This window comes from Carlito syrichta, unplaced genomic scaffold (genome assembly GCF_000164805.1).
Source record: "Carlito syrichta isolate Samal-C Ts95f unplaced genomic scaffold, Tarsius_syrichta-2.0.1 Scaffold311939, whole genome shotgun sequence".
NCBI lineage: Eukaryota > Metazoa > Chordata > Mammalia > Primates > Tarsiidae > Carlito > Carlito syrichta.
The window spans coordinates 243,502-262,062 of NW_007256035.1; the positions used below are offsets into that span (position 1 = coordinate 243,502).

The 18,561-nt window shown below is 36.8% G+C and overlaps 1 protein-coding gene across 6 annotated transcripts in view; it reads left to right on the top strand.

The window, feature by feature from the left end:
• Positions 1–18,561, top strand: part of CDC42BPA (CDC42 binding protein kinase alpha) — a 338,092-nt gene that overhangs the window by 182,957 nt on the left and 136,574 nt on the right. For all 6 annotated transcript variants that reach the window (XM_021718207.1, XM_008069336.2, XM_008069337.2 and 3 more), the window contains exon 11: positions 9,118–9,240. In XM_021718207.1, the coding sequence (XP_021573882.1) occupies positions 9,118–9,240 (123 nt within the window). The remainder of the gene's footprint in view (positions 1–9,117; positions 9,241–18,561) is intronic.

Genomic DNA, 18,561 nt, shown 5'->3' on the forward strand with positions numbered 1-18,561 from the left:
CCAGTGTTAAGTGGTATTTAATTATAGTTTTGATTTGTATTTCTCTGATGATCAGTGAGGCTGAGCTTTTTTCATGTGTTTGTTGCCTGCTTGTATGTCATCCTTTGATAAGTGTCTGTTCGTGTCCTCTGCCCACTTTTTATGGGGTTGTTTGTTTTTCCCCCATCAATTTGTTTGAGTTTCTTGTAGATCTTGGATTTTAGGCCTTTGTTAGATGCATAATTTGTAATCTTTCCCCCATTCTGTAGGTTGTCTCTTTTCTCTCTAGATTGTTTCTTTTGCTGGGCAAAACTTCAGTTTGATAAGGTCCCACCTGTCTTTTTTAGCTTTTGTTGCATTTAAGGACTCAGTGATGGATTTATTGCTTACTCTGATGTCTAGTAAGGTGTTCCCTATGTTTTCTTCTAAGATTCTTATAGTTTGAAGTTTTACATTTAAATCTTTGATCTATTTTGAGTTCATTTTTGTATATGGTGATAGGTCCTGGTTCATTCTTCTGTATATGGCTAGCCAGTTTTCCCAGCACTATTTGCTAAATATAGTCTCCTTTCCCCAGTGTTTGTTATTGATGGCTTTGTTGAAGATGTGTTGGTTGAGGAACTGTGTTTTTATTTCCAGATTCTCTGTTCTGTTCCATTGGTCTATGTGCATATTCCTGTACCAATGCCAGGCTGTCTTAGTTACTATAACCATGTAATAAAGTTTAAAGTCTGAAAGTGTGATACCTTCAGCTTTGTTCCTTTTGCTGAAGATTGTTTTGGCTATTTGTGCTCTTTTTTGCTTTCATATGAAATTATGTATTGTCTTTTCTAGGTCTGTGCAAAATGATGTTGGCAATTTTACAGGGATTGCATTGAATCTGTAGATTGCCTTGGGTAGGATAGACATCTTGACAATATTGATTCTTACAGTTCATGAGCATGGTATGTTTTTTCATTTGTTTGTATCATTCTTGATTTTTTATAAGAAGTGTTTTGTAGTTCTCATTATAAATGTCTTTCACTTCTCTGGTTGGGTGGATGCCAAAGTATTTCTTTTTTCTTTTTTTCTATTGTGAATGGAATTGTGTTATTTATTTATTTATTTATTGTCTGCTTGTTGTTGGTATATAGTAATGCATCTGTCTTTTGTGTATTGAGTTTGTAACCTGAGACCTTCTAAGTTCTTTACCAATGCAAGGAGACAGACTTTCTAGGGTTTTCTTTTTTTTGATTTGACAGACTTTCTAGGGTTTTCTTTTTTCTTTTTCTTTTTTTTTTTGAGTTGGAGTGTCAGTCTGTCGCCCAGGCTGGAGTGCAGTGGCACGCTCATGGCCACCCCAGTGTCGACTTGCTAGGCTCCAGTGATCCTTCCATCTCAGCCTTCCAAGTTGCTGGAACTACAGGTGCATGCTATTACGCCCAGCTGATTTTTTATTTATTGTAGAGATGAAGTCTCGCCAAGTTGCCCGGGCTGGTCTTGAACCTGCGGGCTCAGGCAATCCACTAGCCTTGACCTCAGCCTCCCAAAGTACAGGGCTTACTAGCTGAGCCACTGAGCCTGGCCTAGGGTTTTCAAGGTATGGAATCATACCATCTACAAAGAGGGATAACTTAACTTCCTCTTTTCCATTTGAATAATCCTGATTTTCTTCTCCTGCCTGATTTCTCTGACTAGGACTTGTAGTACTTTGCTAAATAGGAGGAGTGAAAGTGAGCATCCTTGTCTTGTTTCAGTTCTTAGGGAGAATGCTTCCATCTTCTGCCATAGATGGCTCTTATTCTTTTGGAGAATGTTCCTTTGGTTCCTTGGTGTTTCAGGGTTTTTATCAAAAAGAAGATATGCTGGATTTTATCAGAAGCTTTTCAGCATCTATTGAGATAATCATGTGGTTCTTGGTTTTACACCTATTAATGTGCTCAATTATGTTCATGGTCTTGTGAATGTTGAACCAACCCTGCATCCCAGGAATGAAGCCAGCTTGATCATGGTGGATGATCCTTGAAATGTGTTGTTGGATGATTTTATCCTTAACTTTAGTTTCAAAGAGTTTGCCTATGGTGTGCCTAGCTAAGGAAATATGGACAAAGAGAGATATCAAAGTTGCCTAGGTACAGCTTTCTTGATATTAATATGAAATCCTATTTAGGATTCACTGAGCTTCTACAATTTTGATTGATATCTTTTATTTGTTTTGGAATATTCTAAGCCATAATCTCTAGTTATTTCTTTTCCTCATTCACTTTCTTCTCTCCTTTTGGGACCCCAGTTATATATGTTGCATGGTATCCCACATTTCCTTTGTACTGTTCTGTTCTTTTCATTCTTTTTTCTTCCTTTGTGATTCATTTTAATATTTTCTATTGACTTACCTTCAGATTCACTCGTTCTGTTTTCTGCTTATCTATTCTGCTAGTAACTCCATCCAGTGAATCTTCCTTTTAGATGTCTCTCTTAGTTAAATAATATCCATTTGATTCTCTAAGTTTTTAATTCTCTGTTGAAATTTCCCCATCTTTTTCAGCTATCTTTTTGTCTATTTTCTTTAACATTTTAATACTAGTTATTTTAAGGTCCTTGTCTGCTAATTTCAATATCTGAAACATCTGTGAGTCTTCCTTTGTTTCTGTTTTAATTATTGGTTATGCTTTTATGTTTTTCCAGTTGTCATAGTTTTTATTGTATGAAATATATCATGAATAAAAATAACATAGAGAATGGAGTTTATTTTTGCTTCAGAGAAGTTTTCCCCTTCATCTAATCAGGAATTGAGCTTGGACAAGGCTGAAATGCAGTTTGTTTGTTTTAATTTACATTAAAGGGGTACATGCACAGATTTTTTATATGGGTATATTGCATGATGGTGAGCTTTGGTCATCTGTTATTCTTATTGTGGTTTTGATTTACATTTCTCTAATGATTAATGATGTTGAACATTTATTCATGTTTATTGATTGTATGTCTTCTTCCTGTTGGTGTCCTTTGTCCACTTTTTTCAGATTCATTTTAATTTACATTAAAGGGGTACATGCACAGATTTTTTATATGGGTATATTGCATGATGGTGAGCTTTGGTCATCTGTTATTCTTATTGTGGTTTTGATTTACATTTCTCTAATGATTAATGATGTTGAACATTTATTCATGTTTATTGATTGTATGTCTTCTTCCTGTTGGTGTCCTTTGTCCACTTTTTTCAGATTCATTTAAGTTCCTTGTAGATTCTGCATACTAGTCCTTTGTTGGATACATGGTTTGCAAATATTTGCTCCTATTCTGTAGGTTGTCTATTAACTCTGTAGATAGTTTATTTTGCTGTGAGATGCTCTTTAGTTTAATTAGATTCCACTTGTCAATGTTTTGTTTGTTGCATTTGCTTTTGAGAACTTGGTTATAAATTCATTGCCTAGGCTGATGTTACAAAGAGTGACTCTTAGGCTTTCTTCTAGGAATTTTATTGGTTTGAAGTCTTACATTTGAGTCTTTGATCTATCATAAGTCAATTTTTACTTATGGTGAGAGGAAGGGGTCCAGCTTCATTCTTCTGCATATAGTTAGCCAGTTTTCCCAGCACCATTTATTGAATAGGGTGTCCTTTCCCCAGTGTTTATTTTTGTCAGCTTTGGCAAAGATCAGTTGGCTGTAGGTCAGTAGCTTTATTTCTGGAATCTCTGTTCTGTTCTACTTGTCCATATGACTATTTTTGCACCATGCTGTTTTTGGTTACTATAGCCTTGTGGTCAAGTTTGAAGTCGGTAATCTGATGCCTCTGGATTTGTTCTTTTTGCTTAGGATTGCTTTGACTATTTGAGCTCTTTTTTGCTTCTATTTGAATTTAAGTTTGTTTTTTTCTAGGTCTGTGAAGAATGATGCTGGCAGTTTAATAGGGATTGTGTTGAATCTGTAGATAGATTTGGGCAGTGTGAACATCTTAACGATATTAATTCTTTTAATGATCATGGAATGTTTTTCCATTTGTTTGTGTCATCTTTGATGTCTTTCAGCAGTGTTTTCCAGATCTTGTTGTAGACATCTTTCATCTTCTCAGTTAAATGTATTTCCAGGTGTGTGTGTATGGTTTTTGTTGCTGTTGTTGTCTTTGTGTGTAACTGTTGTGCATGGGATTGTGTTCTTGATTTAGTTCTTGATTTGAATGTTGTTAATGTTTAGAAATGCACTGATTTTTGAATGTTGAATTTTGTATCTTGAGACTCACCGAGGTTGCTTATCTGATCAAGGAGCCTTTTTGTGGAATCTTTAGGGTTTCTATATAGAGAATCATATCACATACGAACTTCCTCTTTTCCTGTTTGAATACATCTTATTTCTTTGTCTTGACTGATTGCTGTGACTGGAGTGGTGAGAGTGGACATCCTTATCTTGTTTCATCTCTTAAGTAAAATGCTTCTAACTTTTGCCCATTCAGTATGACATTGATTGTGGTTTGTTATAGATGACTTTTATTATTATTATTATTATTTTTTTTTTTTGAGTTGGAGTCTCACTCTGTCGCCCAGACTGGAGTGCAGTGTCGCTCCCGGCCACCGCAGCCTCGACCTGCTGGGCTCCAGTGATCCTTCCACCTCAGCCTTCTAATAGCTGGAACTACAGGCACGCGCTACCACACCTGGCTAATTTTTGCTTTATTGTAGAGATGAGGTCTCGCCAAGTTGCCCAGGTGGGTCTCGAACCCATGGACTCAGGCATTCCACTCACCTCAGCCTCCCAAAGGCACGGGATTACAGGCTGAGCCACCGAGCCCAGCTTGTATCCCTTATTTCAAATGGCAAGAAGCAGGAACTAGATAGAACTTGGTTGAGTCTCTTTCTCCCTCATTCTATACACTGTGGGAGATTTATTCTGACCTTTAGCCTCTTATAACACTTACAGATTTGGTGCATGTCTTGATGAGGAAACTAGTCATGTGTTGTTTGAGGCAGATTCTCTTCCTCGAGGCTCTTCGTCTCTGAAATACTAAGTACTGTAGGACAGTGGATCCCAACCTTTTTGGCATCAGGGACTGGTTTAGTGGAAGACAGTTTTTCCCCCAGGGCTAGGGGGAGATAGTTTCAGGATGATTCAAGTACATTACACTTATTGTGTACTCATTGATAGGGTTTTTATATGACTCTGCAAGCAATTGATTTATTATGGTCTCTGTGCAACCAAACCTCATTGCTAATGTTAATCTGTACTTGCAGCCACTCCCCAGTATTAGCATCACTGCCTCGGCTCCATGTCACATCATCAGGCATTACATTCTCATAAGGCATGTGCTACCTAGATCCCTTGCATGCACAGTTCACAACAGGGCTTGTGCTCCTATGAGAATCTAATGCTGCCACTGATCTGACAGAAGGCAGAGCACAGGTGGTAATGTGAATGATGGGGAGTGGCTGTAAATATAGATGAAGCTTTGCTTACACACTCACCCACCACTCACCTCCTGCTGTGTGTCTTGGTTCCTAACAGGCCACAGACTGTTACCAGGGCCTGTTACCAGACTGTGGCCCTGGGGTTAGGGACCCTTGCTGTAGGAGATCTCAGTTTGATTTTTAGAAGCTCCTTGACTTCCTATGCAGCCTGTAGGTATAACACATAAAATACACCATGGGGATAAAAGCACTGTTTATTTAGGTTTCTAAATTGTTGCATCAGCCCCGCATATCCTCCAGAAGGTTTGATGGTTTTTCTTTTCAGGTAATATATCAGGAAAAACTCAGGATAGCATTTTTCAGGTAATAAGTAGTTATAATCGCCTTTTCACCTCAGAGTGACTTGCTCCTCTCTGGTTTATTTTACTTAATCTCTTTGCTTTCTCAGCTGTATGATGTCTTTAACAATAAGATTTTTTTCAAATTGTATATTGTACTTTTACTGTTTATAGCAGTAGATTAATGACCTGTTTCTTCCTCATCCATCCTATTATGAATGAGAATTTCCTTTCTTGGTTTCTTTTTTAATGTTTTGAATTCTTCAATTTGTTCTTAGAGAGTATTTTTTTCACATAATTGATATCTGCACAGAGCAAAGTCAACAAAAATGTAAGATCATTGCCTTTTGGTATCACTACCTGTTTCATAGCAATGAGTTAGGTTAACATAAATGACATAAGCCCATTTATTCATTTTTCAACTATTTACTCAGTACCAGTGAGCTGGGATTTATTCTGTACATGACTGGGGGTACAATAATGAACAGACAAAGATAAAAATACTTGCCCCATCACATCAGTTTGTATTCTGTTATGAGGTCACAGACAATACATCAAGTACAAAGTAGGGTCATCAGCTGAGAGTAAGGAATGTAGAGGAGATATTAGATATTTGACAAGAGAAAGAGAAGATGTGAAGTGGTCACTTTAGAGAAGAGTAAATGGACTAAGGAAATATTTTAGCATTGCCAGACATAGCCAAGCTATTTAAGGTTAGTAATCATAAATTTTAAGTGTCTGTATTTTCTTCTGCTGTTTTCACCTACATGGGTGAAACTATAGAGTCAGACGGGGAGTAGGAATTAGCCAAGATTGTGACCTTCTAGGCTAAGTACAATGCAGGAGAGAAAGGTAAAGAAATTGAAGTACACGTGTATGCAAAACAGTGATGGACCAAGGAATCTAACCAGAGTAAGTATGGAAGTAAGAGAAAAGAATGAAAATTGTTAGGGAGGTTTTGCTTGGCACCCCTGGTGGTAATTTAGAATTGTTAAAGAGTTTCCTAGTGTGAGTAAGCTGTAAGGATAAGAGAGAGAATTTTGGAGGTTGTACAGATACTGGTAATGACAAAATGTACAGTAGAATTTCTCAGTAGGTGAATTACAAGCATTTGGGGTAGGGTAATTTTATTCATGTGAGAGATGGTTTCAAATTCACTCTGTGAGATATTGAGCATTCTTTGGTTTCCAGATTCTATGCTCGTAGCAATCTCCTAGTACACTGTGTCAACACCTCACCCCCCTTTCCCATCCTTTTTCTGTAACATGATGGGTACCACTTGAGTAAAGATATGAAGCAAATTAATTGGATATGACCAATTAATTTGGTGACTGTGCTGGAGAGAAACCTATCAGCTAGATTGTTTTGGACTGTAAATCTTAAATAAGTCAAGAGGCAAATGGTTGTGGTATTTATATTGGGGTAGCTTCTCTATTTAATTTTCCTGGCTTTCCCCATATGATTCCACAGAATTGCCAGAGTTCCATCTTCATGTCTGTATATATTCAGACACCATAAAAAAAAGATTCATTTCACTTCATACATCTCTCATTTAATGGGAGATTAAAACCTCTCCCACAAGCCCCCTAGTGAATTTATTCTCAAGGTACTATTTAAGTTCTAACTTGGTCATATATCTAGTTCTTGACCAATACTGAATAATTCCATCCTACATTACTGTAAACCAGCCACAGTTTTGACTGGGATCCACCTCGCCTATGCACACTGTAGCCTGATAACAGAATAAAACCCAGTATCTGCCACTGGGGATTTGTGTGCCTGAGAAACCAGGGTGTTAGATGGATTTTGATATTTAGGTCACTAAAAATAGCAAAAGAGTGATAGTAGAAAGAAGGGCAGAGAACAACATGTAAAGTCCTTATTCAAGAAGAGAATAAGATAGAGAAGGCAAGTAGATAACTAAATAAACAGGAAATGGGTGCTTCAGCAGACCTAGGAGTTTTACTGAGAGAAAACGGGGCAGTGAGGAGCAAGGACAACTACCCCACCTCCATACCCTCCAGTAAGTGAGATACAGAAGGGAAAATCATTCCTATTACTGTCCTTTGGGTATTTTTTATGTCTCCTTATGTTCCACCCCCAACTGAGATGTCTTAAAAAAGGAAAAACAGTGAATGTTCTTTTCCAAACAATAAACGTTAAAAAGGGCCAATTTGTAGGATGTTTTGAACCCAAAGTAAAAGAAATGTGTAAGAAATACCTACTGGATGTAGAAAATCTTGATCAGATGCACAATATAGCATATATTATACCTTTAATTCAAATTAACAAATATTTATTGACCACCATGCATGATACACAAACACATGTGCGTGCATGCATGTGTGCGCACGCACACACACACGCACACACACACACAAAGGAATCAGTAATGATTTGCACTAACTCACAAAAATTACAATAAATTGGAGAAACTTAATATTTTGGAACCCCTCATAAATAGCACAATATCTACTTTAGGCAAAGCAGAGTTTCATTTCTAACCTAGAAAGACTTTAAAGTTTTCTTTTGTTCCATATGTTTTGATGATACCTGAGAATTAGTCTCTATAGTATTAATGTTTCTTTAACACCATGTATCATCTGGTTAGAACTGTAAGATAAATTAATAATCTCTGTTAGCCGGGCCCGGTGGCTCAGCCTATAATCTCGCGCTTTGGGAGGCTGAGGTGAGTGGATTGCCTGAGCCCGCGGGTTCGAGACCCGCCTGGGCAACTTGGTGAGACCTCATCTCTACAATAAATTCAAAAATTAGCTGGGTGTGGTAGCGCGTGCCTGTAGTTTCAGCTACTCGGAAGGCTGAGGCGGAAGGATCGCTGGAGCCCAGCAGGTAGAGGCTGTGGTGGCCGGGAGCGTGCCACTGCGCTCCAGTCTGGGCCACAGAGTGAGACTCCAACTCAAAAAAAAAAAAATCTCTATTGTAACGAGATATTTTAACTAAACTGATGAGCCAAAGTCATCTGTAGGTGGGCCTCAACTTTCAAAGTTTGGAAGGCTAGCACTTTGGCATATATGTGTTAACATGTCTAAACCTCCTTTTAAACCCTAGATTAATTTCTTCATTTACTGGATATACAACACTTTTGAGTTATCACGTGGTGATGTTCTCTGCTAGATCAAAAATGAACTAAATGGTTAATTCACTAGCAGAGTATACCAACAGTATTTTAAACCAAAAATCTCATATTTTAGGAAATAGATTATATATCTATTTAAATTCTAAAGACATGCAATGAAATTTTTATGACTTAATTTTAATGTGTTTGCATGCTTTTTGTTGGTGGGTAAGTGTTTTGATTTGTAAAATTATATAAGGATTTCTTTACACAGAAATATATTTTTATTAGATTTAAAAAATTAAAGCATGGTGATGTTTTTCATTCTTTGTTTTATTCTATTTTTAAGAGTCAACACAGACTGTCCAAGCTCTGCAGTATTCAACTATTGATGGTCCACTAACAGCAAGCAAAGATTTAGAAATAAAAAGTTTAAAGGAAGAAATTGAAAAACTAAGGAAACAAGTAACAGGTAAATATCTGTAATTCACTATTCATTCAACTGAGTAGATTTTTTAAATGGTTTATTCACACAAAAAACACTTCTCGTAGATAGGGAGGGAGCCTAGAGCAGGAGAGCAGGGCGCCTATCAGTATATACTGGGGAACAGGGTATGAAACACTTTCAGTTTAGGCGTAAAGGCTTGAACTGTCCCTTTAAAGGAAGTGGCAGAAAAGCAGGAGTCTGCTAGATGGAAGAGATGTCTCTAGGTTCTTACCTCTGGCCATCAGCTTGAGCCATTTGGTATGCTGTAGAACTGGAAACTCTATCCAGAGTGACTAAACCCTCTGGAATGAGAAACGCTAAACCTGCGTTCAAAATGGATGCCAAAGCAATATAAAATTACACTTTTATGCATAATTTATTTTAAAATAAATTTACATATACAATTGATCCTTGATCAACATGGATTTGAACTGTGAAGGTCCACTTATACGCAGAAGTTTTTTTCAACCAAACTTAAGTAAAAAATACAGTATTCGCAGGAAGTGAAATCTGCATATACGTAGGGCCAACTTTTTGTATAGCAGGTTTCACAGGGCTAAGTGTGGGACTTGAGTATGTGTAGATTTCTTTTTTTTTTTTTTTTTTATGTTTTTTTTATGTGTAGATTTCATTACACATTGGGTAGGGGCTGGAACCAGTCCCCTACACATACAAAGGGATGACTGTAATTTATTATTGTATGACTATGCTGCCTTTGTCTAGTTTCTGTCAGAGAAATATTTTCTTCATAAAAATTTTCCCCCTCTCCTGTTTTCTCTTCTGCAAGAGATTATGCAGAATACATGTTCATTCTTTAAGCATTTTGTAGATGTTTTCATTAAAATATCTGGGCTTAGAGAGTTCTTATGGTAGCTTTCAAAATATGAATAAAATTTTCTTAATAATTATAAGACCAGTCAAATTATCTATTTCATAGTAGATAAGTTGTGGTAGTTTATGATTTTTGAGGAATTAATCCATTTGGTCTAAGTTGTCAAGCTTATCTGTGTAGAGTTGTTCAAGCTTTATTATTTCTTTTTGTTTTTTGTTTTTTTTTTTTGAGTTGAAGTCTGACTCTGTTGCCCAGACTGGAGTGCAGTGACTGCTCCCAGCCACCGCAGCCTCGACCTGCTGGGCTCCGGCAATCCTTCCGCCTCAGCCTTCCAAGTAGCTGGAATTACAGGCATGCGCTACCACGCCCAGCTGATTTTTTGATTTATTGTAGAGATGAGGTCTTGCTGCCCGGGCGGGTCTCGAACCCGCGGGCTCAGGCAATCCACTCACCTCAGCCTCCCAAAGGCGCGGGATTACAGGCTGAGCCACCGAGCCCGATTTATTATTTCTTTATTATTCATAATTTACTGTTATATTGATGCCTGCAGGGTCTGTTGGAATATCCCATTTAATTCCTGGTATACATAAAGTCTCTCTCTTTCTGTTGATTTTATTGGTCTTTTCAAAGACCAGCTTTTTGCTTTATTGATTTTTCTCTGTTGTTTTTGTTTTTCATTTTATTGATTTCTGCTGTTTTTTTATTTTCTTCTTTCTGCTTTCTTTGGGTCTGTTTTGTACTTCTTTTCTATGTCCTTTAGGTGGGAACTTAGATTATTGATTTGAGATTTTTCTCTTTTCAATGCATGTATTTAGGGTTGAAAATTGCTCTCAGTACTGTTTTTGCTATATCCCCCAAATTTCAATATGTTGTGTTTTCGTCTTCAGTTTTTTAAAAATTTCTCTTAAGATTTCCCCTTTGATTCATGGATTATTTAGAAGTGTGTTGTTTTGTTTTCAGTGTTGGAAGAGTTTGCTGTTATCTTTCTGTTTTCCATTTCTAGTTACTGTGGTTGGAGAACACCTTCTGTAAGATTTCTTTTTTTTTTCCCCTGTAACTGACACTTAGAAATGATGTGTGATTTCAAATATTTTCAATTTATTCATGTTTGTTTTATGTCTAGGATGTGGTCCATCTTGGTATATGTTCCATGGGCACTAGAACAGAATGTGTATTCTATTGAGGTAGAATGTCTTATAAATGTCAGATAGATCTTGTTGATTGATGGTGTTATTGAGGTTTTCTATCTTCTTGCTGCTTTTCTTTCTAGTTGTTCTCTCCATTGTTAACAGAGATGTGTTGAAGTTTCCAATTATAATAACAGATCTTTATATTTCTTTTTCCAATTCTATTAGCTTTTGCTTTACATATTTTGCAGCTCTGTTGTTTGGTTTATAAATGTTTGGAATTGTTATGTTTGTTTGGTAGATTGGCACTTTTATCCTGTAATGTCCCTCTCTTTCTTCTTCTAGGCAGCATGCAGTTAATTGGGTCATTTTTTAAAAATTTGCTCTATTGTATTAAACATTATGTTTTACCATCTTTTATTTTTAACTTAGACTAAAAGTGTGTTTTGGTTCATTTTGAATAGTGCTAACAGTTCATTTATTTTAGTGTTTGGCTTTTGGAAAATATTTTAATAAATTAATAATTTTAATACATTGATAGAAATGATTTGTCATCCATTGTCACCTTAAGAAATTTTTCATAGTTGAATACTTTCCCCTTTATTTCCCTAATTCAATGTCATTTTAAAATTACTACTGTTTTTTATTAACATAATACTTAGTAAGAAACATCTGTTACTGTATGTATAATTCTCTTCTGTAATGACTGCTTTAATAAAAATTGGACTTGAAGATTACTTTTGATATTTTTAGTTTTAAAATTTAACAATATAAAACATATTGAGTGTATTTGACTATCAAACGTATAGCTTTGTCATGTAAATTTTTAGGGTAAATTCACACAAAATAAAATTAACCATTTTAAAGTGTACAGTTCAGTGGCATTTAGTATATTGACAGTGTTGTGCAGCTGTTACTGTTATTTAGTTACAAAACAAAACCTCATGTCCATTAAGCACTCTTTATTTCCTTATGCTCTTTGCACCTCACAACCACTAATCTGCTTTCTCTCTTTGTAGCATGGCATATTCTGTATATTTCATATAAATAGAATGTATAATGTATGATCTTTTGTGTCTGGTTTCTTTTACTTAGCTTTATGTTTTTGAGGTTCCTCCACATTGTAACATGCATTATTTCATTTTATGACTGAGTAATATTCCATGGAATTGATATACCATATTTTGTCTACCCATTCATTTCTTGATGAATATTTCCACCTTTTGACTATTGTGGATAGCTCTGCTATGAACATTCACATGCAAATATTTGCTTGCATTAATTCTTTCCATTAAGTTTGGTCATATACCTTGGAGTGGAATTCTTGGTCATTTAGAAATTTCAATGTTTAATATTTTGAGAAACCATCAAACATTTTCACAGCAGATGTGCCATTTTATATTCCTACCAGCAGTACACAAAGATTCTGATTTTTCCACCTCCTTGCCACTTTAAAAAAATTTTAGTCATCCTAGTGGATTTGTGGTATCTTATTGTGGTTTTGATTAACATTTCCCTGGTGACTAAATCTACTCTGGTGATCTCTTTTAATTTTTAATTGAATTATAAATTATTAATTTTTGATGACTTACATTGAGTGTAGAACATGTGTAATTATGTGTTTAATTAATCTGTTATTAATTATAATGATTGATAGTAAGATTATCTGCCATTTCATTTTTTGTTTTCTCTTTATTCCTTCCATTTTTTTAGTTTTGTTTTCTTTTTTCCTATTTTCTTTAAATTACTTGAACACTTTTTAGAATTCCATTTTTGTTCGTCTGTAATGTATCTCTTTGTGGAGATTTTTTTTTTTTTTTTTTTTTGAGTTGGAGTCTCACTCTGTCGCCCAGACTGGAGTGCAGTGGCCGCTCCCGGCCACCGCAGCCTCGACCTGCTGGACTCCAGTGATCCTTCCGACTCAGCCTTCCAAGTAGCTGGAATTACAGGCATACGTTACCATGCCCGGCTGATTTTTTTGATTTATTGTAGAGATGAGGTCTCGCTGCCCAGGCGGGTCTCGAACCCGCGGGCTCAGGCAATCCACTCACCCCAGCCTCCCAAAGGCGCGGGATTACAGGCTGAGCCACCGAGCCCGGCTTGTGGAGATTTTTTTAATGGTTGGTCATTTTACCAGTTTGAGTGAAGTATAGAATTATTATCTCTATCTCCCTTTACATCTGTTTACTCTCCTTGTTTATAATTGTCCTAATTACTTCTTCAACATATGTTTAAGAAGCGCATCAGATAAAGTTACGTTTCCTTCAGCTATGAAAGATAATTTATAAACTCTAAAGGAGAAAAACCTGTTGTATTTGCCCATGTTTTTGCACACTGTGCTCTTTCTTCCATAATGTTCCAGACTTCCTTCTTCTGTTGTTTCCTTTCTGTTTAGATAACTTCCTTTCAACATTCTTGTGGGGTATGCCTGCTATCAGCTAATTCTCTTGGAATTTTTTCTTTTCATCTGAGAATATCTTGATTTTCCTTTTATCCTTAAAGGACTTTTTTTCCGGGCATAGGAAACTGCATTAACAGTCCTTTCTTTTTTTTTTTTCTTTTTTTTTTTTAGCACCTGGCAAATATTGTGCCATTTCCTTTAGGACTCCATGGTTTCTGATGAGAAATTCGCTGTCATTCTGAGAATTTTTACGTGGTTTATAAGATGTTGTTTTTCTCTTCTTTAAGAGTTTTTCTTTAATTTTCTGATGTTCAGTTATAAAGATGTGTATTGGCATGAATTTCTGTAGATTTATTCTGTTTGGAATTTGTTCATTTTCTTGAATCTGTAGGTTTATTTCTGTTTCCAGATTTGAAAAGTTTTTAGGCATTATGTAAGCAGAGTATTTAGGCAAAGTTTTTGAATATTTTTTCAGACCTGGCTATTTTGTCTTCTTCTGAAACTCCAATGACAAAAATGTTAGCTCTTTTGTTATCACCCCACAACTCCTTGAGGCCTTGTTTATTTTTTTATTCTATTTTTCCTTTTGTTCATATTGTTTAATATCTACCGTTATATCTTCTAGTTCATGGATTCCTTCTTTTAGCACCTCATTTGTGCCATTAAGCACATCTACTGAGCTTCTTATTTCAGTTATGGTGTTAATTATAAAATTTTCATTTTGTTCTTTATATAGTCTGTTTCTTTGCTGAGACTGTCTATATTTTTGCTCGGGCCTTTTTATTTGTTCATTTATTTTAGCATGTTAATAATACTCATTGACAGATTTTTATTATGGATGCTTTAATTCTAATATTTCTTGTTATCTTGCTATTTTGCATCTACTGATTATCTTTTGTCATTCAGGTGAGATTTTCCTGGTTCTTGGTAGAATGAGTGATTTTAATTAAAGACTGGATCTTATTTGAATCATTTTAACTGGCTTTTCCTGACACCATTTTAGTAGTGGAAAAGGGATTGCTGTCTCATTACTGCCAGTTTGAGGTAGAAGTATAGTATCTCCACTTGGCCATTCTTGATATCCAAGGGATAATTCCTCATCACTGCTGAATGGTGTTGGGGGTTCCAGACTGTTGCATGGTTTCTGCTGACACTTTGGTGGAGATGACCTTTTTACCACTGGACAGTAGTGAAAATTCTTACTCTCTTCTGATACCACCCCAGAAGGAAGGCAGAAGAACCCCTCATCACTGCCAGGTTGGGAGAGGTAGTTCAGGTTCCCCATAAGGTTTCCACTGATACTGTATGTGGGGAGGAGCTTGTTACTAGCTAGTAGGAATGAACATCCTACTTCTGATTACTCTTGTGGGTATGTTTGGCACCTAAATGCAGCCTCATGAGATTGGAAATCTAGCTTTTCACCTTTCCTTTGTTGACATGGGCAAGTGTTGAGCCACAGTTTTTTTCTGTGATTTAACCCAAGTGGAATGGTTATTTTCTAAGAGTTTTCTGTCTTCATAGTCTACCCCTTTCCTGGTTCTTTGACTAGAAAGAGCAGACTTTTGATGGGCTTTTTTTTCTGTATAACTGCTGGCCTTTATGGGTTGTCATCTTCTTTAACTCTAATTCTGAGATATGTGAACCAAAAAGAAAACTTACCATTATGTTGTTCCTCAGGCTCCAGTATCCTAGTTTTTCTCTTCACATTTTAATCTTCTTATGTTTGTTTTATGTATAATGTTCAGGATTTTAGGTTGTACTTAATGGGAAGACTGTGAAATATATCTATTCCATCTCCCCAGAACTTGAAGTCTCTAGAATAAGCTTTTTAAAAATGTAAATGTGTTCATGTCACAGCTTTGACATACATATCATCAGTGAATCCCCACTGCCTCCAGGATAAAATTAAAATATTTCAGTTTTGATTACAAGGCCCATTTACCTCTCCAGCTTTGTCTTTTATTCCTACCTACAGATGTAACATTTGTATTATGCTCCACTGATACTGCATTTTTTGTTTAACAAATTCAAGACTCCCTTAAGAACCTGCCGGTTAAGTAACCTCAACTTTAAGTCTAGCTCTGAAGAAAATAAGTATCGAAAATATCTTCAATCCAACATTCCTCTAGATACTTCTTAAGCAAGGTTTTTGCATACACAAATACCTTTAATGACTATATCATGCATTTTCCTATAGCAGTTTTTCTGATTTTTTTTTAAAAATTTTTTTTAGTTGGAGTCTCACTCTGTCGCCCAGGCTGGAGTACAGTGGCGTGCTCACAGCCACCCCAGTGGCGACCTTTTAGGCTCCAGCAATCCTTCTGTCTCAGCCCTCCAAGTAGCCAGAACTACAGGCATGTGCCAGGCTCAGCTAATTTTTTTTATTGTTGAGATGAGGTCTCACCATGTTGCCCAGGCTGGTCTCCAACCTGCGGGTTCTGGCAATCCTCTTGCCTCAGCCTCCCAAAGTACTGGAATTACAGGCTTGAGCCATGGTGCCTGGCCCTAGTTTTTCTGATATTTTAAAATTCCTAAAAAAAAAAAAATTACAAATTTATAATTCTTTTCAACTTATTTGTAAAATCTGCTTTCCTTACCACACTCTGAGCTCCTAAAGGATAAGAACAGAGTTTGTTTTTCTACTGTATTCCTATTGCCAAGCTTCATGCCAGTACTGTATAACAGACACTAAATACATATGTGCTAATATCTGCAGACAAAAATAAAAATTCATACCTCATCTAACATTTTTATATGAGAAAATGTTGGGCTTTTTTTTTTTTTTTTTTTGAGTTGGAGTCTCACTCTGCCGCCCAGACTGGAGTGCAGTGACTGCTCCCGGCCACTGCAGCCTCAACCTGCTGGGCTCTGGCGATCCTTCCACCTCAGCCTTCCAAGTAGCTGGAACTATAGGCACGCGCTACCACGCCCGGCTAATTTTTTGATTTATTGTAGAGATGAGGTCTTGCCAAGTTACCCAGGCGGGTCTCGAACCCGCAGGCTCAGGCAATCCACTCACCTCAGCCTCCCAAAGGCGGGATTATAGGCTGAGCCACCGAGCCTGACTGGGCTTTTTGTTTTTAAATGAACAATTTGTTATAATGTATAATGTACCTATTTAACTCCATTCTTTTATTTCCTTAGGGTTGGGAATCTGTGCCTCTGTGTACTGTCTCTGTCTCTCCACCCCAAAACTCACACACACACACACACACACACACATACACACACACACACACACACTCCTACACCTCTCTCTCTGTCCCTCTCTCCCCCCAACCCCCGCTCTCTCCCTCTCATTTTCCCCCTCTCCCCCTCTCCCTCTCTTCCTTTCTTCCTGTCTTCCTTTCTCCCTCTCTTTCATGAGTAGAAAGGATTGATAATGAGGGAGTCGTTTTTACTTATGATTAGAAGTGAAATCTTTTATTATCTCAGAAAAGTGACATAGTGGAAAAGCTATGAAACTATGCACCTCGTGGATCAGGAAGATGCTTTGATTTTTCTTTTAATCTCCCTCTGACTCCCGTCTTACCCCTTTCCAATTTACTCGTGTTTCACTTTGAGTACTGCTTTAGTCATGGCCTTTAAAAAAAAAACCTTCTCTCAATTCTTGTAGCACAGGAAGCCAGTTGTTGCACGGTCAGGGTCAGTGGGTGGTGGGGAGGCTTTGGGATGATTCAAGCACATTACATTTATTGTGCATTTCATTTCTGTTATTGTTACATTGTAATATATAATGAGATAATTTTGCAACTCACCACAATGCACAATCAGTGGAAGCCTTGAGCTTGTTTTCTTTCAACTAGATGTTCTCATCTGGTGGTGATGGGAAACAGTAACACCTCAGATCATTAAGCATGAGATTCTCATAAGGAGTGCACAACCTAGATCCCTTGTGTGCACAGTTCACAGTAAGGTTTGTGCTCCTATAAGAATCTAATGGCCGCCACTGATCTGACAGGAGGCAGAGCTCAGACAATAATGTAAGCGGTGGGAGGTGTCTGTAAATACAGATGACGCTTCACTTGCTTGCCAGCTGCTCACCTCCTGCTGTGTCACCCAGTTCCTAATAGGACATGGCTGTGGCCTGGGGGTTAGCGATACCTCATCTCTACAATAAATCAAAAATTAGCCGGGTGTGGTAGTGCACGCCTGTAGTTCCAGCTACTTGGAAGGCTGAGGCGGAAGGATCACCGGGGCCCAGCAGGTCGAGGCTGCGGTGGCCGGGAGCGGCCACTACATTCCAGTCTGGGCGACGGTGTGAGACTCCAACTCAAAAAAAAAAAAAAAAAAAGGTAATATGACAACCAGTTAAATACAACTTTGCATGTATTTTCAAAAGTTGTTAAAAACTATGCTATTAACAAATATATCTAGACTTTCCAAATAGCTACGTTTTTATTAATCTATAAATTTACAGCACTGGACATAGTAAATTATTTTATTTATGGAATCTAATTAAATTTTATTTATGCATTTAGTACATATTATATTTAAATGATAGACTACAGAACTTACCTATACAAATGAAATGCTCTTCTCTATAGAACTATTAACACTACTTCACTTATTAAAAGCATCAGACTCAACAATATGAATACTTTGTTAGTTTGTTATCACATTTTAATGTACAAATGAATCACTTGAAGATCTTGGGTAATTCTGATTCATTAGGTCTGGGATGGGGCCTGAGATTCTGCATATCCAAGGTCCTAGAGGATGCTGATATTACTTCTCTGGGGATGTCACTAAGAGAAGTGAAGTGTAAAGAATAGAAAATATCCAAAACAGAATTAATATGAATACATTTAGATTTCTTTATTTTTGCTGGCTTTAGTTCTTTAATCTGCTAATTTACTTTTGATGCCAAGAATTTTTCCTATCAATTTATTAAGTTTTATTTGAGCACATGTTAAAATTAATAATTATATTTCATAATAACCCTT